We start from the raw sequence: 23,707 nt of genomic DNA, 5'->3' as shown, positions 1-23,707 counted from the left end.
GACTGCTGTGGCTAGGACTTCCAATACTATACTGAATAAAAGTGGCAAGAGTGAGCATCCTTGTCTTGTTTTTGATCTTAGAGGAGATACTTTTAGCTTTCCACTGTTGAGCATGATGTTGGCTGTAGTTTTGTCATATAGGGTCTTTATTATGTTGGGTATGCTCCCTTTATACACACTTTGATGAGAGTTTTTAACATAAATGGATGTTGAACTTTGTCAAAAGTTTTTTCTGCATCTACTGAGATGATCATGATTTTTGTTCTTCAGTTTGTTAACATGTGTCTCACATGGATTGATTTGTGGATACTGAACGATTCTTGTAACCCTGGGATAAATCCCACTTGATCATAGTGTATTATTCTTTTAACGTATTGTTGAATTCGGTTTGCTCATATTTTGTTGAGGATTTTTACATCTATGTTCATCAGTGATATTGGCCTGTAACTTTCTTTCTTCCTTTTTTTTTTTTTGTGGTGTCCTTGTCTGATTCTAGTATCAGGGTGATTCTGGCCTTGTAGAAAGAGTTCACAAGCATTCCTTCCTCTGCAATCTTTTGTAATAGTTTGAGAAGGATAGTTATTAACTCTTCTCTAAAAGTTTGGCAGAATTCACCTGTGAAATTGTCTGGTACTGGACTTTTGTTTGTTGGAAGTTTATTGTATTACTGATCCTATTTCCTTAATGGTAATCCATCTCTTCTTCTTTTCTATTTCTTCCTGACTCAGTCTTGGGAGTTTGTACGTCTCTAGAAATTTATCCATTTCTTCTAAGTTGTCCATTTTATTGGTGTATAATTCTTTGCAGTATTTTCTTATGATTCTCTCAATTATCTGTTGTGTCAGTAGTAACTTCTTTTCATTTATGATTTTATTTGGATCCTCTCTCTTTTCTTCGTGATGAGTCTTGCTAAAGGTTTATCAATTTGTTTATCTTTTCAAAGAACCAGCTCTTAGTTTCATTGTTCTTTTCCATTTTTTTTTAAGTTTCTATTTCAGTTATATCTGCTCTGATCTTTATTATTTCTTTCCCTCTACTAACTTCTGGTTTTGTTTGTTCTTCTTTTTCTAGTTCCTTTAGGTGTATGGTCAGATGTTTGAGATTTTTCTCGTTTCCTGAGGTAGACATCTATCCCTAAAAACTTCCCCTTTAGAACTGCTTTTGCTGAATGCCATAGGTTTTGGATGGTTGTGTTTCTATTTTCATTTGTCTCCAGTTATTTTTTGATTTCCTCTTTGGTTTCTTCAGTGACCCATTGGTTGGTTAATAGCATATTATTTAGCCTCCACATGTTTGTGTTTTTTGTAGTTTGTTTCTTGTAGTTGATTTCTGGTTTTACACTGTTATGGTCAGAAAAAATGCTTGGTATGATTTCAATCTTAAATTTATTGAGCCTTGTTTTGTGGCTTACCATGTGATCTATCCCGGAGAAGGTAGCACTTGAAAGCATATATACTTTGCTGCTTTTGGATAGAATGTTCTATTTTATCTATTAAGTTCATCTGATCTAATGTGTCATTTAAAGCCAGTGTTTCCTTCTTTCTGGATCTTCTGTCCATTGATGTTAAGTGGTGTATTAAATTCCCCTACTACTATTGTGTTACTGTCAATTTCTCCCTTTACATTTATTAACATTTGCTTTATATATTGAGGTGCTCCTATTGGGTGCCTATATATTTACAATTGTTACATCTTCTTGGACTGATCTCTTGATCACTGTGTAACGTCCTTCTTTGCCTCTTGCTACAGTCTTTGTTTTAAAGTCTAATATAAGCATTGCTACCCCAGCTTTCTACAGATTTCCATTTGTGTGGAATACCTTTTCCCATCCCTTTACTCCGTCTGTGTGTGTCTTTAGATCTGAAGTGAGTCTCTTGTAGGCAGTATATATAGGGGTCTTATTTTTGGGTCCATTCATCCATTCTATGTCTTTTTTTAAAAATTTATTTTAAAAAATTTTATTTATTTTATTTATTTTTATTTTTGGCTGCACGCGGGCTTTCTCTAGTTGCGGCAAGTGGGGGCTACTCTTCGTTGCAGTGCACGGGCTTCTCATTGCAGTGGCTTCTCTTGTTGCACAGCATGGGCTCTAGGTGTGTGGGCTTCAGTAGTTGTGGCACATGGGCTCAGTAGTTGTGGCTTGCAGGCTCTAGAGTGCAGGCTCAGTAGCTGTGGTGCACAGGCTTACCTGCTCTGTGGCATGTGGGATCTTCCTTAACCAGGGCTCAAACCCATGTCCCCTGCATCGGCAGGTGGATTCTTAACCACTGCGCCACCAGGGAAGCCCTCAATATCTTTTGAATGGAGCATTTAGTCCATTTACACTTAAAGTAATTATTGATAGGTATGCAGGTGTTGCCATCTTGTTAACTGTTTTCTGGTTGTTTTTGTAGTTCTTTTTTGTTCCTTTCTTTTGCTCTCTTACCTTGCGATTTAATTACTAGTGTTATGTTTGGATTCCTTTGTCTTTAGGGTGTATTTATTATAGGTTTTTGGTTTGGGGTTACCATGAGGTTCACAGATAACAACAACAACAACAAACACACACACAAAATTATTTTAACCTGGTAATCTCTTAAGTTCAAACACATTCTAACAACCCTGAATTTTTACCCCCTACCTCTGCCTCACGTTTAATGCTTTTGACATCATGTTTTATATCTTTTTTGTTTTGTGAATACCTTAACTATTTACTGTGGATATAGATGATTTTACTATTTTTATTTTTTAACTTTCATACTAGCTTTATGAATGACTGGTCTACTACCTTTACTATATGTTTGCCTTTGCCAGTGAGATTTTTCCATTCGTAATTTTGATATTTCTAATAGTGGTCTTTTCTTTTTCACTTAGAGAAGTCCCTTGAAAATTTTTTGAAAGCTGGTTTAGTGGTGTTGAACTCTTAGTTTTTGCTTGTCTGTAAAACTCTTTATCTCTCCTTCAAAACTGAATGATAGCCTTGCCAAGCAGAGTATTCTCTGTTGTAGGTTTTTTTCCTTTATCACTTTGAATTTAATGTGTCACTCCCTTCTGACCTGCAGAGTTTCTGCTGAAAAGTCAGCTGAGAATCTTATGGAAGTTCCCTTGTACATATCTAGTTGCTTTTCTCTTGATGCTTTTAAGATTCTCTATCTTCAATTTTTGACATTTTTATTATAATACGTCTTGGTATGAACCTTGGTTTCTCTTTTTCCAGGTTAGGAAAGTTTTCAGCTATTATTTCTTCAAATAAGTTCTCTGCTTCTTTCCCTCTTTTCTTCTTCTGGGATCCCTAGAATGTGAATGTTAGTACACTTGATATTGTCTCAGGGGTCTCTTAAACCACCCTCATTAAAAAAAATTCTTTTCTTTTTCCTCTTCAGCTTAGGTGATTTCCACTACTCAGTCTTCCAGTTCACTGATCCGTTCCTCTATATAACCAAATCTATTATTATTTCTTTCTAGTGTGTTTTTAATTTCAGTTATTGTATTCTTCAGCTCTGTTTGATTCTCCTTTATATTTTCTAACTCTTTATTAAAATTCTTACTGTGTTCTTCCATCCCTCTCCTGCTTTCATTGAGCATCTTTACGATTATTACCTGAAACTCTTTATCAGTAGACTGTGTATCTTCTCTTTGTTTAATTTTTCTTGTGAGGTTTTGTCTTTTTCCTTTCTTTGGAACATAGTCCTCTGCCTCTGTTTGCCTAGTTCTCTGTGTTTATTTGTAAGTATTAGGTAGATCAGCTATGTTTCCTGAATTTGGGAGGAGTGGCGTTATGTAAGAGACATCCTATGGGACCCAGCAGCAGACCCCTCTGGGCAGCAGAGCTATATGCTCTAGGCACGCCCCCTATGTGGGCTGTGTGGGTCCTTCTGTTGTGGCAAGGCTGACCACTGTGGGTGTGCTGGTGGGTAGGCATGGCCTCTGGCCCAGTTGGCTGCTAGGACCTTACTGGTGCAGGGTCCCAGGGCTGGTGTTGGTCTACTGGTGGGCAGGGCCAGGTTCAAAGGTAGCTAGCTATGGGGACCAGGGAAGCTTGGGGTTGGTGCCAGCACACTGGTGGGCAGATAAGCCCCCAGCACTAATAGGGTAGCGGGAGGACTCCAAAATGGCGCTTGTCAGCATTGATGTCCTAGTGGTAGAAAAAACTCCCCAATACAGCTGTCGCCAGCATCTATATCTTTAGGGGGACTACCAGTTGTCTCCTGCCGCTCCAAGAGGTTCTGCAAGATCAGCAGGTGGGTTCCTTTCAAATTACTGGCTCTGTGCTAGGATTTGGACTATGCGAGACTTTGCATACGCCCCATAAGAGCAGAGTCTCTGTTTCCTACAGCCCTCTTGGCTCTCTTGTATGCAAGCCCAGGATGTCCTTCAAAGCCAGATGTTTTGGGGGCCCATCTTCCCAGTGCAGGACCCCTAAGCTGGGGAGCCCAATACAGGGCTCAGATGCTTTGCTCCTTGGGGAGAACATCTGCAATTGTAATTATCCTCCTGTCTGTGGGTCGCCTAACCAGGGAGGTGGGTCTTGACTACACCATGTCTCCACCTCTCCTACCCATCTCACTGTGGTTCCTTATTTATATCTTCAGTTGTGGAAAGTCTTTTATGCTAGTCTTCAGGTCATTCTCATAGATAGTTGAAATTTGGTGTGGCCATTGGAGGAGGTAAGTTCAAGGTCTTCAAGGCACCATCTATGCCACATTTCCCAAGAAAGCCTTTCAAGAAGTGTTTCTTTAAGATCAAGTCCCTCATTATAATCTAGATCTCACCTTGTCCTTCCTTTTCAAGGACTTTGCCTATTCACCTTGCTTCTTGACTCTTCTATCTCTAACTATTGGATCCTTTTCATAAGCATCCTGTTTAAACTTTTTTGCCCCGTATAAAAAAAAAAATCAATAGCCAAAAAATAGAGACAGAAGACAGACAAATCCACTGTCAACTCATTTTCCTCCAACTACTGCTCTATCTTATCCCCTTCTTTGACAACTAAATTTCAAAAATAAATTTATCTTTCACAACTAAATTTCATAAATAAATTTATTTTTCAAACCACTCCAACCTAGCTTCACCTCTAGTATTCTTATATTATCCTTTTAAAAAAATATTTATTTATTTATTTGGCTGCGTTGGGTCGTAGTTGTGGCACGCCGGATCTTCATTGTGGTATGCGCATTCTTTCGTTGCAGCACTCGGGCTTCTATCTAGTTGTGGCACCCAGGCTCCAGAGCACACGGGTTCTCTCATTGTGGCATACGGGCTCTAAAGTGCACAGGCTCAGCAGTTGTGGCATGCGGGCTTAGATGCCTTGCGGCATGTGGGATCTTAGTTCCCCGACCAGGGATTGAACCCACGTCCCCTGTATTGGAAGGTGGAATCTTAACCACTGGACCACCAGGGAAGTCCCTAAATTATCCCTTTAAAGTAATCAAACACCAACACCTAAATCCAAAGATTTCTTTAATGTACTTCTAGGCAGTATTCTTGTTGAAACTTTCCTACTGTCTTTTAATGTTCTTTATTAATCCTTTGCCATTCCTCTTAGCATACCAGATTTTGTAATTTGGGGGAGAAATTTCCCCCAAAAGCTGTCCTAGGCCTTCTTCTCATTCTACATGCTTCCCTTGGATGATCACATTTACTCTTTAAGGTATCAGCTACAACCATTATACCTAATAACTCTCAAATTTATATCTCTAGTCCAAACTTTTCTTCCCAAGCTATAACCACATATCTAACTCTTAATGAGACTTCTCCATTTGGAAATCTGGTACAACATTAAAATTACCATATACAAAACTGAACTCACCTTTCTTCCCAAATCTGATCTTCAGTATTTCTATCTCAACAAGTGGCACTTTTATATCCATCCAGCTGTTCAAGTCAAAATCTGGGAGTAACCCTTTTATCATGCCCCTCCCTCATTTCTACATCCAGTCACCAACTCTCTCATATAATTCTTTAATTAGTTCAGTTTTTCCCATCCTTTCCCTACCATCCTATTACAAAACATCAGTATCTCTATCCTGGATAACTTCAACAGTCTCTTAACAGGACTTTAGGAATGAAACCACCACTCTGAAGTCAGAGATCTTTAAAGAAAAAAAAAATGCACATCTGATTACATCACTCCCTTACCCTTTAATGGTTTCTACTGCCCTTAAAGCCCCCAATTTTTTTCATTTGAAATGTCTAGCTTTGTGACCTCATCTCCCACCAAATTCCTTCCTTGTTTTCTGCTCTAACAGACTAACTTTTCTTTAGTTCCTCAAGTATACCACACTCTCTCTTATCACTAGGGTTTTCAAACATGCTATTATTCCTTTTGCTCAAAACACTTCTGACTGGTCTTTTAATTACTATTTATCCTTCAGGCTTTCATCTTACATATTGCTTCTACAGTGAGTCCTTTACTGTCCCTAAAATATGCCTGCATAGCACCCTGTATTTCCCATTTTGTAACAGTTATCACACTTGTAAATTATTTGTTGGTATTTCTAAATTTCCTTTGAGACCATTCTGTAAGTTCTTTGAAGATTGGGATCATGTCAATCTCATGCACTATTGTGTCTCCAACTGCCTGGAACAAGGTTTTACATTTCAAGGACTAAAAACTATGGCGATATCATTAAACAGAAATAGAGAATTCCAAAGGTAAGAGTGGATTTAGGAAGCCTGGCAAAATTGTGTGGGGAATGAAAGAGGAGTTTAGTTATTTACATAACCAGTGAAACACTAATTGAGGAATCAAGTAATATCTAATGCTTCATTTAAACTATAACAATTTGAACAATTTTGAGTTTTTAAGAGATTAAAATCTTATTATTAATTATTACAAGTCTGCAAATGATGGTTTAAGTAAAAAAAAATCTATGTATGGCTGGTTTATTTAATATTTTCAATTAAAGTTCACTTAACAGTCAATAAAATATTCACTGGGTACCTTATGACATGACAAGACTATGTTATATACTAGACAATGATTAGTTTGCAAAGACTGTTTAATGACTATTTGTATTAAGTACATATATAGAAATGATGGTATATTAACTAAGAGTAGGTTCTAAAGTCAGTTTGCCTGGATCCAAATCTTGGTTCCACTACTTGCTAGGCATATGATCTCGGGCAAATGAAATTACTTCTATTCTTTCTCCTTCATTTCTTATTTGTAAAATGGGGATAGTAATAGTACATATTGCCAAGGACTGTTCTGAGTATTAGATGAGTTAACATGGAAGTTATTTAGCCTAATTCTTGGTACACGAAGACTACCCAATGAGTGTTTCGTAGTTATCATGATACTTATACGATATAATTTAAAACTTAAGTGCCTGAGGTAGAAAATTTCCTTCAATAAATGATAACACATAAAGTTTAGTCCTATAGTCTCACCAGAACTGAAGATAGAGGTATAAAGGGAAATAAAGGCATAAAGAGAAATGAAGAGACAGAAATAAAAAGGAATCATAAAAGAGAGAAAGAGATACCAGTGAAAAAATACATTTGTGCTATATATAGAGAGGCATAAACAGGTACCCAACAATTGGCAGAAGTCCCTCATTCCTGATTTACAAGTTGTGTTGTTAAATATATTCAAAATAATTCTACATATTTTCAGAGAAGACAAGCATAGTTATGAAAAGCTCTATATGTAATTACATAAGAAATAATAGTTTTGAATAAGTATTAGAAAATATAGCTTTTTCTATGGGAACCTCAGCTTAATTTAAAAAAATGATTTGTATTCTGTTTATGATCTGTGTAACAGAGAAACTAAAAAAAATGACCACATGGATTTCTAGGGAGTCTCTTTTGTGAAAAATAATATGTACATGTGCTCTGGCTAAACTTTTGTTCTCTTAGTGCAAAGCAATGCTCCTAAAACCTGTATTGTCTTGGAAAAGATCAAACTCTCACTACAGAAGCTGAGGTCTAGGGAGAAAACACTTGTGGATTTCGGGAGGAAAAAGGCACAGATGTGATTCTAATTGTAGATACCTCTTAATAACTTTAAGCAAACCAACTAAGAAAACAAAATGTTATAGTGCTAAGAAGAACAGTAATCCTAGTTCCTTCCCAAAACTAGGATTAAGAAAAGTATCAACTGGTAATTATGAGGACAAGTGTAGTTTACATTGCTAATTAATCTTTGTTACTAAATCTGTTTTAACTAACTTAAAAGAGTGAATTAAAAAACAAAGTCTAAGGCTACATTAAACATTTATTTTCAAATATTAGACTGCAAGCATTCCTTACCTCAAAGTCATCATCATCTCCTTCGGTGTAATGTGCATGGTTGTCTGGATTATTCACTTTGTCCAACAGTTCAACTGCTAGGGCCCTAGAGAGACCTGGCTGTCCTACAAATGTATGCTAAGTAAAAACAAAACAAAACAAAACAAAACTTCATGAGTATGCTTTTATATCTATGGCTCATAGAAATGGCTATTTGTTATTTTCCATTCAGTAACTATCAGAGACAAGCATATGGAAGCCTACTAATGCAAATAAATTAGGGAATGTATTAGTAAAACTATTAATCAGAGAATTCATAATTATATATTATAAAGCTAAAGAACCACTGTGAGGTAAATTTATAACATGAATAATTTCTCTATTTAAAGTTAACCAATCCATGTTAGGTTGTCAAATTACAACCTTGGCTATAACAATGACATTTATTATGCATGTCATTATAATAATATGCAAATGAATACTGAGGTACAGTCCATATCACAATAAGAAAAAAAGCATCTATGTTTGCATAAATTTAATTCAATAAAATTATGTTAATATAGAAAGATACATAATTAAATTTTATAACATTTAAATAAAGTTTTCTTAGATTGTTATAATCAACTTTTTCTAATATAAAAGTATTTTATAAAGACATGCACACATAAGAGCATTCTACAAATTTACATAAGAAGCCAAGAAAAGCAATTAATTTTATTTTTTAAACATCTTTATTAGAGTATAATTGTTTACAATGGTGTGTTAGATTCTGCTGTACAACAAAGTCAATCTGCTATACATATACATATATTCCCACATCTCCTCCCTCTTGCGTCTCCCTCCCTCCCACCCTCCCTATCCCACCCCTCTACATGGACACAAAGCACCGAGCTGTTCTCCCTGTGCTATGCGGCTAAAGCAATTAATTTTAGATGAAAGCAACATTTTTAAGAGTTTTCTCCAAGGCAGGGGTTGGCAAACTACCGTCCATGGGCAAAATCTGGTGCACTGCCTCCTTCTGTAAATAAAGTTTTATTGGGTGTTAAAGCCACACCCTTCGTGTATACTGTCTATGGCTGCTTTTGTGTTACCACGGCAAAACTGAGGAGATGCAGCAGAGACTGTATGGCCCACAAAGCCTAAAATATATACTATTTGGCTCATTACAGAATGTTTGCTGACCCCTGCTGTAAGAGATCACTAACATTTTTATATTAAAAATCTAAATACTATTGTTCTAGTGATACATCAAATTACTGCATGACTACAGAAAATACTCCTATAAATTCAATGACTTACAGTCAGAAGTCTTTCAGCGGTTGGTCTTTTTTTGGGGTTTTTGGTTAGTGCTATTTTGACAAAATTATGGAATGTTGATGACCTTCAAATAAAAAGAGACATATACAAAAATATTTCACTAATATTAGTTCTTTGGTGTTACTAAATAAAATTAACTTACAAGCAGTTAAAAGACTGAAACACATGATTTTTTTTCTTTGGCCTCTTAGCTCTATATAAGCCAAAAAACTAAACCCAAAGCACAGTATATTCCTTGGAGAATATACCAGCTTCATCTCTTAAGTAAAATGCAATAAGTCAACAGAACACTAATATATAATCTCTAAAACATACACTAAAAACTAGAAATGGGTAGGTGTGTCATCTATAAGGTTTATAACCTTGTGTTCTAGGTACCACTTAGGAGTCAAAATGACCTTTTCTCATTGCCTAATTTATACAGTATGTAAATGTTTTGTTATATCCAAATTGTTGGGTGGCATGAGGTAGGGTGAGTAATGTAAGAGACTGTTTAAACCCTTAAAAAGTCACTGAATTTCTCAGGAACATAGTCAAAGAAGAGGGAGCGATCTCTGTAAACAGATGAGTTTTCCTGCTACCTGTATTGATGAAATGGGAAAGGAAGAAGATATAAATTAAAGGAATCTGGGAATTCCCTGGCGGTCCAGTGGTTAGGACTCGGCGCTTTCACTGCTGTGGGCCCGGGTTTGATCCCTGGTCGGGAAACGAAGATCCCGCAAGCTGAGCAGCCAAAAAATTAATTAATTAGTTAAGGGAATCATATTTTGATTATGAACTAAAGGCAAAGAGAGGTACTGCCGAGATTCCATTGGAGGAGGGACTGGGCAAGAACCAAAGAGAATAACCTTAATCATTACCAATGACAGCAACGACACAGCAGTTCTCTTCAGAGAAATCAAATCACTACATTACATTTGGTAGCTTGTGGCACACATATCATGGAGTGAGAAGGTACCTGAGACTGGCAAAGGTACTCCAATGGTAATGACTGTTCTGGAATCTGACTATGAACGCAGCTGTTTTAGCTAACAGTCATTTATTCCTGAATGAATATTCAGTCATTCCTGCCATAAAGTTCTCCAGTTCCAGTTGTTTAGGAACTTAGGCTAACAAGGAATAGGAAGAAACCCACGTCAATACAAAGGAATACAGCTAGCAGAAGGATATAAACTCCTTTACTTCTACAGTGTGATTTGCCTTTCATTCCTGGCATTATCCCCAGAATAGCCTGGCTCCTAAATAATACTATGTACATACAGACAGGCTAATAAACATAAAAAAGTGGTTTAGGGCTTCCCTGGTGGCGCAGTGGTTGAGAATCTGCCTGCCAATGAAGGGGACACGGGTTCGAGCCCTGGTCTGGGAAGATCCCACATGCCGCGGAGCAACTGGGCCCGTGAGCCACAACTACTGAGCCTGCGCGTCTGGAGCCTGTGCTCCACAACAAGAGAGGCTGCGATAGTGAGAGGCCCGCGCACCACGATGAAGAGTGGACCCCACTTGCCACAACTAAAGGAAGCCCTCGCACAGAAACGAAGACCCAACACAGCCATAAATAAATAAATTAATTAATTAAAAAAAAAAAAGTGGTTTAGAACTTGTTTTGGGGACAGGCCTCTTAGAATCTGAAATAAGATACGGACTGTCTCCCCAGAAAAAATGAATACACATAAAGAATTCTGGGGGCTCATGGATTTCCCAAGATCTCCCAAGAGATGCATGTAATCTAGATGAAGAATTACTGAATTTAAGAATTTGGAAACTTTTATTTCCACAGTTTCTTTTATTAAATGTATGGAAAGACATTACTAGAAAAACAATTTTCAATTTTTCCCATCTAATTGAAGATGTCCTTACGGACTGTAATAGGCAAACTGCTTTACTTTGTACGAGAAACAAAAGATTAGGATGCAAATAAGTAATAACCTTTTGAATGTCAGGGAAAGAAGTAGAGAAAAGCCAGTAGGGATTGATCTTAAATGTCACTGTATCTGGGAAACTTTCTCCTATTACTTCTCATGGAAGTCAACATGTAATTAATGGAAGTAAAGGAATAAAGGGCAAAATATGAATCTCCAAAATCTTAATATATATATTCATTTCAAATCATTTCCTCAGCACACCTCCTATTCAAGCTGCCAAAAACTAATAAATGCTCAGAGTTTTACGAGAGAAGTACATTATAAAGGAACACTGACCAGAAAATAAACCTAGATCCTTGCAATAGCTCTGCAAGTAAATTATATGTGTAACTTCAGGGAAACTGTTTAATGCCTCTGGGTTTCAGTTTCACCACTTTTAAAATAAGGGAATTGAACCTCTGTCCCTTTCAGCCATAAAATGCTATAAATCTATATATATTCTATAACTCACCATTTTGTTTTGTCCTTTAGTTTCGGAGGCTGAAAATTACTTTTTGACATTAAGAAGAGGGCCCTGGAATAAAAATTTCAGTTAAAGAGCAATACAAAACACCTTTATTATTACATTTAATAATCAGAATCATATTCTGTAATGAATTTATGCAAGATTACTACGCATGTAGGTACTCATGACAACTGATATGGAATACGGAAATTAATATTTTATATTTTGGATACCCTATGAAAAATTTCTCCTGGTTACAGAGAGGATCTTTAAGTTTCCAACAAGCTCTTATTCACATGGCAAAGCGACCAAATGTTTGAGAAGGTTTTTATTACCATACCATGACATATATAACTAGTGTTATATCTTAAGCACAAGTCTATATAATTGTGTATCATTCTGTAACACACAGAGATGATATGCTACTCTAACATTAGGTTGTATGTTTAACCAAAGATTAGCCTCTACAATTATTTTGGGTGAATAGGCAAATTATACCCACTTCCTAGTCTGTTTCCCCTTTTGGACAATAATTTTCCACATTCTCTTGTTATGAATGATACAGAAATCAACCTACAAGAGGACTTTCCTTCTCGATGAATTTACCTTTGACCAATTTTTTTAATGGACTGTGGGGCTAGATGGATGGAGGATTTAAGAAGGAAGTTTTATTTCAGTATTTCCTACAAAACCCCATATTTCCAAGTAAACTCCTTAGTCTTTTTTTTTAAATACCAAAGATATTTTCTCTTTTTTAAAATTAAATGATTCATATATAAAGGAAAACCTTAAAAGAAAAAAAGCCTGATTCCTCCCACCTTAAGACATTATTTAAAATGTTCTGCTTTTCTTTTCGGTCTTTATCTAAATATTAACCAATTACTAAATTATTATAATAGGTAATATTATGTTCTGCTTTTTTCACTAATAATCAATTTTCCATGTTGCTTTGGTTTATATATATATATATATTAGCTGCCCTTAACTGCTAAATAATTTGCTTAACAATTCACCAACGAATGGACATTTAGATTTTCCCCTGTAATCCCTAAGTGAATAATTCTTAGCTTTTTCTTTTCTTGAATTATTTCCTAAGTATAACTTTCCCAATAGTGGAATCAGTGCAACATTTTTATTGCCCATAACAAATAACATCTAAATTATTTTCCTAAAGGTCTGTACTTAAGAGCATTTCAGCTAAAAGCAGATACCTTTGAACTTATATATCTTTAGGTACTTGTGAGGTTAAATAGTCTTCCATGTTTCTTTAGTATCTGGTACTTGCTCATAAACAATTTATCTTTTGCTCTTCGAGTCTTTGAATGAGCTACCTACATAATATATAGTAATCTGCTGTCTATCATATGGTAGGAGAACACTCTCCTTATTTTGTTGATTTTCTTTTTAACTTTATACTATTTACATTAAAAGTTTAAATTTTAGCCCAATTTATTTTTTCCTTCAAATATTAAAAACCCCTTCACAGTCTCTCAAATATTTTTTTCTGAGATAATATACTCTAAAATATAAATGATTATACTAAGCATCTACCTGCTCCTTATCCCTAGACAAAGTAAAAAGAAACAAAATCAAATGAGAATAGAAAAAAAACCTCATTTTCATTCTATCATCTGTTTATAGATCCACTTAGGACAAAAAAACCCATTTTTAATTAATAGAAGAATAAACAAAGACTTAAAAAGACTTTTTTAATGATAACTGCTATATCCTAGTATGATTTTTAAAGGAAATTTGTTACATGCTTCAGACAGTATAGATGATTCACTCTATGTTGTCTTAGAAGTAGCAATACAAGAGAGATCAGGTTTTAAGTAAGATTATCCTTAAGTCCCTCAGAACACTTTCACTATTTCAACATACTTTAAAATGAGCCTGGAATACCCAAGTTATGAGTATTTCACTCTCCCTGAAGACCTTACTAGTAACTGCATAATTGTAAATACTGAGAACACCTCATGGGATGAAGATCAAACATAGGTGGCTGAAGTTCTCCAAGTTCGATTGCTGTTATTCCTACTGCCCAGATATCACAGAGTTGGTTGTAGCCACCATTCTTTTCTACTGCTGCAACTTCTGGGGCCATCCTAGAAAGAATCAATTAATATAACATTTTTATTTTTAAAAAAGGTATGAAATCTGTTCTTTGTTATATTCACTAGACTTCTTGGAGGGAAAGAGGCTGAGAGGCATTTACTAGGAAAGAAGAAACTTAACTAGAAAAGACTTAATATAAGACCACATATATACACAGATACACACACTCTTTTAAAACTTATTATTTAAAAATTTTGAATCTTCTCCTCTGAATACTGTTGCTCTGAGGAAAAGCTGTGTTGTCTTACTTTAGTTTCTGTTTTGTGAATCTTGTTTTATAACATGGGAAAAGAAAAAGAACACCTTAATCTCTGTGAAGGTCAGAGAAAAGCTCCCAAAGGAGGAGAGATTTATAGAATGAATTAGCAGGGAGCTAAGGGGGCTTGAGGAACCTGGACATTTTAGTCAGAGGAAACAAGTACAAATGCAGGGGGATAGGAGAGCACGGAACACCTGGAAAGGTGATAGGACAGTGCTACTCAATATGATCTACAGACAGGTATGGGGCCATAAACAGCTTGTTATCAGTCTGTGATAAGTGCAGAAACTGAGAGTAGGTATTCTCATCCAGATAAATGATCATTTTTTTAGTAATTTATTTTTAATTTATTTTATAAATGTATTAGTCTGTGATGGACAGAAAATGAAAAAAAAATAAAACAAGGTCATTCATCACAGTTTGAGAGGGTCTAGAACATATTCAGAAAATAAACCTCAGAGACAGAGGCTAGATAATGAATGGTCTACTGATTATATAAGGAAGTTTAGACTTTACTATAAAAATGAAAGATTTAATTATGACATAAAACTCATGGCAACATGAAGGATAGTGTGAGAGGAGGTGAAACCAGAATCAGGTAGATGAGTTAGAAGACTACCTGAAAAACACAAGGGAAAAATAAAGGACTTTTCAAAGGCAGTGGCAGGGGGGATAGAATGAAAGGGGCTGACTGAAGAGATTGATCTGAGTATAAAATGCTTGTGGATACTGAAGTAGTGCTATTACCAAACAACTGTTGAGTATATATAAGACTGAAGGTCAATTGAGTAGCTGAGTTGGAGTTATCTATTTGGGAGTCAAGGGAGTATAATGATAGCATGTGAAGTTATAAAGCATAGATGACATTGCTCACGGGACATACTCTTTTATTTTTTGAATGTTTATAATTTTTAAATTATTTTTTATTTATGTTGAATATCCACAAGGTAGAAGTTGTTTTTATGTGCACTTAGGTTACACAAACTTATATAACACAATGTCTCTCAACTTAAGTATGGTTAAGGATATAAAACACCTATACCAAAAATGCAACATGTAGATGTACATGCTACATGCAAGTACTACATACATAATAATGGGTATAGGATTAAAGAGAAGAAAATGATCACCATGGAACAGGATGATTACAGGCAAGTTTCACAGAGTAAGGAAGTTGAGCTGGAATCCAGAGAAAACATATAGATTTCATCTCCTGTGCCCACTAGAATCAGTGGTGGCTAACTGAGCGCCAAATTGACCAGGACTGTTGTCAACAGTCGTGAGCCTATCCACTAACCATTCATCTTTTACAACATGATTTTTAATATCAGCAACTTATCCCATTGACTTGAATGACTGTACATAATTTCCTTATAATTCCTGTTACATATGCATACTTGCAATTTTTCATTATTAAAGTAATGTGATAAAGCTTTTCATATATCAATTTATGCCTCTCTGATAAATTACTACAAGCAGAATTGAGACTAAAGAACATAAACATTGCTTAAGGTTTTTGAAAAACATTACTGCCAAATTATCCTTCAAAACTGTTCTACTAACTTCCACTTTCACTGTCAAATATTTAGTGATAGTCATAGGTATTACCCATGATTCCAAATATTTTTTAATTTGATAGAAAAGATCATCATTGTTTATTTAATGTACAGTTTTGGTCATCATTGGGGGAAACAATTTTCATATTTTATGAGATTTCATATATTTTAATAACTGCTTCTAATTAGCAGAAACAGTCTTTTTATTGAATTGTTAAGAACTTATATATTAACGATATTAAAACCTAATCTGTCATATTTTATTTCTTGATTTGTTACTTGCCTTTTACTTTTGTTTAAGCTGGTAGACATACAGAAGCTTTAAACTTTCATGTAGTTAAATCTATCAAACAAATCTAGCAATGTTTTATACTTTTATGCCAAGAAAGGCTTACTCAACTCTTGAAGCAGTCAGTCACTGACAGTTCTTTTGGTTTCATCTTTATATTTAACTATTTCCATACACAACTTTTGAAAATCGAAGTGAGGATTTTTATTGTAAAACTTGTGAATTTTATTTTTAAAGAAAAAGTATTAGCAATGTGAGTTTTAAAACTTTATATAGGGCTTCCCTGATGGCGCAGTGGTTAAGAGTCCACCTGCCAATGCAGGGGACATGGGTGCGAGCCCTGGTCTGGGAGGATCCCACATGCCATGAAGCAACTGAGCATGTGCGCCACAACTACTGAGCCTGCGCTCTAGAGCCCACGAGCCACAACTACTGAGACCGCGTGCTACAACTACTGAAGCGCGTGCGCCTAGAGCCTGTGCTCCGCAACAAGAGAAGCCACAGCAATGAGAAGCCCACTCACCCCAACGAAGAGTAGCCCCTGCTCGCCACAACTAGAGAAAGCCCGTGCGCAGCAACAAAGACCCAACGCAGCACCCCCCCCGCAAAAAAAACCTTTATATAAAAACTTGCTAATGAGATAAAAAGACTGAACACATCAAATCTAGTATAAACATCATCCCTGATCAATAACTCTTTGAGGTTCCATCTACAATTTATTTTGGCATTAGGTATGAAGTATGGAGCTACTTTAAAATTCTTTCCAAATAATAAATTATCCAAGCACTGTATATTAAAGAATCCAATCTTTCACATAAACTTTAAATGTCACTTTTTATAATACTGATTAAATTATTTTACACATTAAGGTTTATTACTAGGCTTTTTATTATATTTCAATTATCTAACTTCATTAATGAAAGCAGTGTTTTAGAAAGATTATTTTGTTAGTAATTGGTAGGATGCATTAGAAGTAGGGTGGCTGGTGAGGACTAATGGTAGTGTAGGATGCATGACTTTTAACACGAAAGTAAAGTCCTAGATTAAAATAGAAGCAATACCAAAGAAAGGGTAATAAAATGCAAAAGATTATAATGCAATTTTCTTTTGAAAATCTCCTACTTATGAGTCCTCTCAACACAGCATCTGACGGACAGTAGGAATTATTAGCACTTTAACACAGGGAAAGCTGGACAATGGAAATGAGTACCAAAATTCCCTAACCCAATCAGACCTATGATAGTGCCAAGGAACATGCAAGTCTCCAGACTCCAGTCAAGTATGAATTGTATTACTAAGCAACAATGCTGATCACTAACCTTGAAGAAATAAAAATGCACAAAATTCAATTATAATAATATCTTACCAATAAGGGGTGCCAATGAAAGATTTTCTCTTGGCAATGGTAGCTGTTATTTTTGCAGCCACACCAAAGTCAGCTGGTGGGGAAAAAAACAGAACAGAAAATTTTGGTTTTCAATAAAACCACCACCATTTCTATATTTCACACTCAGGGATGCCATTATTAATAATTCAGATAGTAATACTAAAGAAATGTATATATACTGAATACCTAAATCTCTTCTTGCTTAGTTCAAAACACAATCATTAAAAGAAAATAACTTATTGGTACTTTATTAGAATGAAAACATACTTTATTAAGAACACAGATAATAAAAAAATTTCCATTACAGGTACCTTGAGTTAAGTTGGAAAAAAAAAATCCACCTGGATTGCTTTTATTCTAACACAACCAGGTTAGAATTTTGGTGCTATTCTTAAAAGTCTCTTTTTCTATGTATAAACTTCTTTTATTGCTGTTAAACATGGTTGTAAAAAACTAAAGACTCATATAGTTCATTTTTGTCATTTAACACATTAGGGGATTTTACTCTTATTCTTCTTAAACTATTAATTTTGATGACTGAATAATGTTCCATAAGTTGATTTATCACAGTTTAACAGTTTTGCTACTGCTAGACCTATGTTTCCATTTTTTCCCTATTATAAATAATGTTATGATTAATACTTCAGCGAATATGGATTTTTTTATCTTTAGGATTAACTTCCTTAAACTGAATAAAGTAAAATTACTGGGTCAAAAGATGAACATTATTGTGGCTGTTCATGTGAATATTAAATTTTATAATGTTATTCTCATTTAAAATTATACTAAAATTTTTTGAAAAAAAATTTTAGGAATTTGAAATAACATACCTAATTTTACATCACCATGATCTGTTAATAAAATATTTGCACCCTAAAACAAAAATACAAATACCATTAAATTAGCATCATAAAATTCCTTTCAATAAAATTATCAATTTAAACATATTGAATTTATTTTTTATTATTATTATTCTTTTATTGAGGTGTAGTTGATTTACAGTGTTGTGCTAATCCCTGCTGTACAGCAGAGTGACTCAGTTATACACATAGAGACATTCTTTTTTTTTTAATCTTCTTTTCCATTATGGTTTATCTTAGGATGCTGAATATAGTTCCCTGTGCTATACAGTAGAACCTTGTTTATCCATCCTATATATAATAGTTTGCATCTGCTAATCCCAAACTCCCAGTCCTCCCCTCCCCCACCACCCTCCCCCTAGGCAACCACAGGTCTGTTCTCTATGCCTTTGAGTCTTAAACACAGAGTTTAAATTGAGTTAAATAAACTTACCTTGATATCTCTATGCATTTTGCCTTTAGTATGCAAATATGCAAGACCCTGAAGTTTAAAAAAAAAATTATGCGTTAGCAAAACTACAAACTTCACATCTAAATTTCTACTTAAAGATCTTATTGAATAAGAAAAACTAGAATGTCCTTTATTTGAGGGGAAAACACCTAGATGTGTTTCTTCTTATTAATCAATGTTTATTGTATTTTAAGACCTTTGAATTCATTTTCTGATAAAAATCAGAAATATTTTACTATAACACCCGTCACCACAATCAAGATAATGAACATATTCATCACTCCCAAAAGTTCCTCCCACACATAAACACTGATATACTTTGTTGCTATAAATACTTTCAAAATTTTCTAGAGTTTTACGTAAATGGAATCATACAGTATATTCTTTTTCATCTGGCTTCTTTCATTCACAATAATTAATCTGACATTCCTTGTTAATGTGTTATCAATATTTCATTCTTTTGTATTACTGAGTAGCATTCCACTGTACAGATATTACAGAATTTGTTTATTTATTCACTTGTTGATAGACATTTGGGTTGCTGGGTTGTTTCCAGCTTTTGGCTATTATATATAAACCTGCTTTGAAGATTTATGTCAAGTATTTGTATGATTTTTCCCTCTTGGGTAAATACCTAGGAGTATAATGGCTGGATCAGATGATGGTACAAGTTTAAGCTTTTAGGCAACTGCCAAACTGTCTTCCAAAGTAGCTGTACCGTTTTACATTGAAACTAGCAGTGTATGAGAGTTCCAGTTAATCCACATTCTCACCAACCTTCCGAAGGTCAGTCTTTTTAATTTTAGCCATTCTAATTGGTATGTAGTGGTATCTCATTGTAGTTTTAATTCACACTTTTCTAATAACTAATGATATTGAGCATCTTTTCCATGTCCTTATTTGCCATCTATACAGCTTCTTTGGTGAAGCATCTGTTTAAATCTTTTGTCCATTTGTTTATTTGGTGGTTGTTTTCCTATTACTGAGTTTTGAGAGTTCTTTATATACTCTGGATACAAGTCCTTAATCAGATTGATACTTTGCAAATATCTTCCTCTGGCCTGCAGCTTGTCTTTTTATTCTCTTAACAGTGTGTCTCGAAAAGCAGAAGTTTTAAATTTTGACAAAGTCAAATTTGCCAAGTTTTTCTTTTATGGATCATGCTTTTTGTGTTATGTCCGAAAAGGCTTTTATTAACTCAAGACTGCAAAATTTTCTATGTTTTCTTCTAGAAGTTCTAGGTTGAGGTTTTATATTTATATTTATATATGTTCAATTATTCCAGAACCATTTATTGAAAAAACTATCCTTTCTCCTTTGAATTGTCTTTTCACCTTTGTCAAAAATCAGTAGCCATATATGCGTGGAATTACTTCTGGTCTTTCTATTCTGTTCCACATTGACCATTGTGGGAAAGCATCTAGTCTTTTACCATTAAACATGATTTAGTCATAGGTTTGTCATAGGTGCTCTTTAGCAGGCTGAATTAGTTCCTTTCTTTTCTCAGTATGCTAAGAATTTTTATCAGAAATAAATGTTGGATTTAGCGAAATGCTTTTTTGTGTGTCTATTTAGATGATCACATGGTTTTGCTTCTCTTTTTGTTTGCTAATATAATCAATTACTTGAAATGATCTTTGAATGTTAAATCAACACTGCGTTCTAGGATAAACCTCACTTGTTTATGATGTATTATCTTTTTATATATTGTTGGATTACCTTTGCTAACCTTTTACTTTCCTTTTTAATTTTTGTATCTATTAAACGTTCATGAAGGATATTAGTTCACAGTTTTGTTCTTTTGTAAAGTCTGATTTTGGTTTCAGAGCAATGCTGACCCATAAGATGATCTGGGAAGTATTCTCTACTCTTCAATTTTCTAGAAGAGTTTGTGTTGAATTGGCATTATTTCTTCCTTAAATGTTTGGTAGAATTTATCCATGACATCATCTGGCTTGGACTGTTCTTTGTGGGAATAGATAGAGGACTATCCAGATGATTTCTAATTGAGCTATGATAGTTTGTGCCTTTCAAGGACACTGTCCATTTCCATTTCACCTAAACTGCAGGCTTTTTTGGAATAAAGTTGTTCATAATATTCCCTGGCTACTAAATATCCTTGTCATCCTTTTAATATTTGTAGATTCTGTCATAACGTCCCCCCATTCATTCCAAATATTGGTACTTTGCATCTTCTCTTTTTATTTTTCCTGATAATCTGATTTATCAATTTTATTGATTTTCTTAAAGAATGAGATTTTGGTTTCATTGATCTTTCTCATATTATTCTGCTATCTATTTCACTGATTTCCACTGTGATCTTTATTATTTCCTTCCTCTGCTTACTTTGGCTTTAATTTGATCACCTTTTTCTAGTTTCTTAAGGTGGAAGTTGAGGATTTTGTTCTGTGAGTTCAACTTTTTTAGATTCTACATACAAGTATTCATCTTTCTGTGCCTGGCTTATTTCACTTAGCATAATGTCCTCCAGGTTCATCTGTGCTGTAACAAATGACAGGATTTCTTTTTTTATGGCTGAATAATACTCCACTGTATTTATAAACCATGCCTCTTTATCCATTCACCAGTTGACAGACACTAGATGTGGAACTTTGTCAGCATAAGAGAATTTTAAAATTGGAGCTAATATCTTGGAGGTCATCCCTTCTACAGCCTCATTTTATACTTGGGGAACTACAACCATAGATGAGATCATGGTCATATACCAGGGCCAGACTGCAAACACAAGTTTTTGTTTTGTTTTCTACCTCCATTCAGTACTCTGTCCATTACTTAAAGAGGCAGTGACCTTTGGAAATTAAAACATAAAGAACACTAATCTGTCAACAATCTTCTGCTCTGAGTGCATGATTAGGTTTCTATTTTATATGGATACCAAAAAAAGCAGATTTCTTTGTTATGTAAATATTACAGAAATATAAATTATTTATATATATGTTTACTTTCATATATCTAACAATAAAATTTTAAAGCATGTGAAAACCAACTCTTTTGGAAATGACTAAAGCTTTCTCTTAAATCAGGTCAAATTCCCAATTTCTAAAATATGGAAGAATAACATATAGAACATCAATTTCACTTCTAAACAAATTACACAATCTAGGAAATGTAGAGATAGAAGCATCAATTAACAAGTATCAGTTGTGAATTGCCAAAATAAAAAACACAGTCCCTACTACTTAATCTTGTTTCCTAAATTAAATGCCTTAAAGTATATGAACAAAATTATTAACTGCTAATTTTTTCAATGAGTAATCTTTCAAGGAACTAACAAAATAAATTGGAAGAAATGCTGCATACTCTATATACTTATTGAAGATTCATAACCTACTTTTACATTCTAAAAGCGCTCACAGGATGTGAAATAAGGAAGTACAGAAATCTTGACTTAATACAATGTTTAGAAGCTTCTAGAAAGGATTCTGATAACAATAGCACTTATTAATATTACACAGAACAAAGATTTCCAGATAACATTCTGGGTTATTGTTATGCAACTCTACTCTCATTTTGGGAGAAATGGTAAAAGAACTCATGTCTTTTGCAAAAGGATTCCTTTTACTGTCATAAAACTTGAAGGGAAAGCTTAGACAAGTTGTTATAATTAAGGTCTGGTGATTCATTCATGAAAAACAATTCACACCTATGGCTTTCCTCAGCTTTGCAGCAATTGAGGGCTAAGCACTACAAAGTAGAACACCAAACATCACCATTGTGTATACCAACATCAACTTCAATGAATTTCTGGGACTCATTCACAAAAGAAATAACTAGGCTTACAGAATTACGAGAGGTTAACAGAAAAATTTAGTTTACTCTTTTTCTTTTGGGCAGATCACCATTTTATCGTTTTCAATTGTGACACTAGAACTGCATTTCTATCTACATAAGCAAACATAGTACCTGTAAAGTTTCTCTGCATACATAGGCTATTTGCAATTCTGATAATGGTCCTGTAACTAGAAAGAAAAAAAGAGACCACATCGTTATACATTTGAATTCAACAGATTAAAAACATTTTAAAAATGACTAACAATTATAAAATTTCTTCTGTATAAATCATTGGGTGACTTCTCCTCATGAGCATATATTATTCTTATAATCAGGAAACAAAAAAATAGTAAAGTTGAAAATTTTTAAATGTACTTTAAAAATGGAAGATTTAAAAGTACAATGAGGTTATCACCTCACACCAGTCAGAATGGCCATGATCAAAAAATCTACAAACAATAAATGCTGGAGAGGGTGTGGAGAAAAGGGAACCCTCTGGCACTGTTGGTGGGAATGTAAATTGATACAGCCACTATGGAGAACAGTATGGAGGTTCCTTAAAAAACTAAAAATAGAACTACCATTTGACCCAGCAATCCCACTACTGGGCATATACCCTGAGAAAACCATAATTCAAAGAGTCAAGTACCACAGTGTTCACTGCAGCTCTATTTACAATAGCCAGGACATGGAAGCAACCTAAGTGTCCATCGACAGATGAATGGATAAAGAAGATGTGCCACATATATGTAATGGAATATTACTCAGCCATAAAAGGAAATGAAATTGAGTTATTTGTAGTGAGGTGGATGGACCTAGAGTCTGTCATAAAGAGTGAAGTACGTCAGAAAGAGAAAAACAAATACTGTATGCCAACACATATATATGGAATCTAAAAAAAAAAAAAAAAGGTTCTGAAGAACCTAGGGGCAGGACAAGAATAAAGATGCAGATGTAGAGAATGGACTTGAGGACACGGGGAGGGGGAAGGGTAAGCTGGGACGAAGTGAGAGAGTGGCATGGACATATATACACTACCAAATGTAAAACAGATAGCTAGTGGGAAGCAGCCCCATAGTACAGGGAGGTCAGCTCGG

The 23,707-nt window shown here is 34.7% G+C and overlaps 1 protein-coding gene across 3 annotated transcripts in view; it reads right to left on the bottom strand.

Annotated features, from left to right (window-relative positions):
• The window catches only part of MAP4K5 (mitogen-activated protein kinase kinase kinase kinase 5), a 152,831-nt gene that overhangs the window by 65,714 nt on the left and 63,410 nt on the right, over positions 1 to 23,707 (bottom strand). For all 3 annotated transcript variants that reach the window (XM_082452103.1, XM_082452104.1, XM_082452105.1), the window contains exons 6-13: positions 22,743 to 22,798; positions 18,801 to 18,848; positions 18,338 to 18,380; positions 17,487 to 17,559; positions 13,875 to 14,006; positions 11,908 to 11,970; positions 9,514 to 9,595; positions 8,236 to 8,352 (exon numbers count right to left, since the gene is read on the bottom strand). In XM_082452103.1, coding sequence (XP_082308229.1) covers positions 8,236 to 8,352; positions 9,514 to 9,595; positions 11,908 to 11,970; positions 13,875 to 14,006; positions 17,487 to 17,559; positions 18,338 to 18,380; positions 18,801 to 18,848; positions 22,743 to 22,798 — 614 coding nt within the window. The remainder of the gene's footprint in view (positions 1 to 8,235; positions 8,353 to 9,513; positions 9,596 to 11,907; positions 11,971 to 13,874; positions 14,007 to 17,486; positions 17,560 to 18,337; positions 18,381 to 18,800; positions 18,849 to 22,742; positions 22,799 to 23,707) is intronic.

Source organism: Balaenoptera physalus (assembly GCF_965194825.1).
Source record: "Balaenoptera physalus genome assembly, chromosome: 2".
NCBI classification, from domain to species: Eukaryota; Metazoa; Chordata; class Mammalia; order Artiodactyla; family Balaenopteridae; genus Balaenoptera; species Balaenoptera physalus.
The sequence above is the reverse complement of the archived record's forward strand: the minus strand, read 5'-3'. Positions and strand labels throughout refer to the sequence as shown.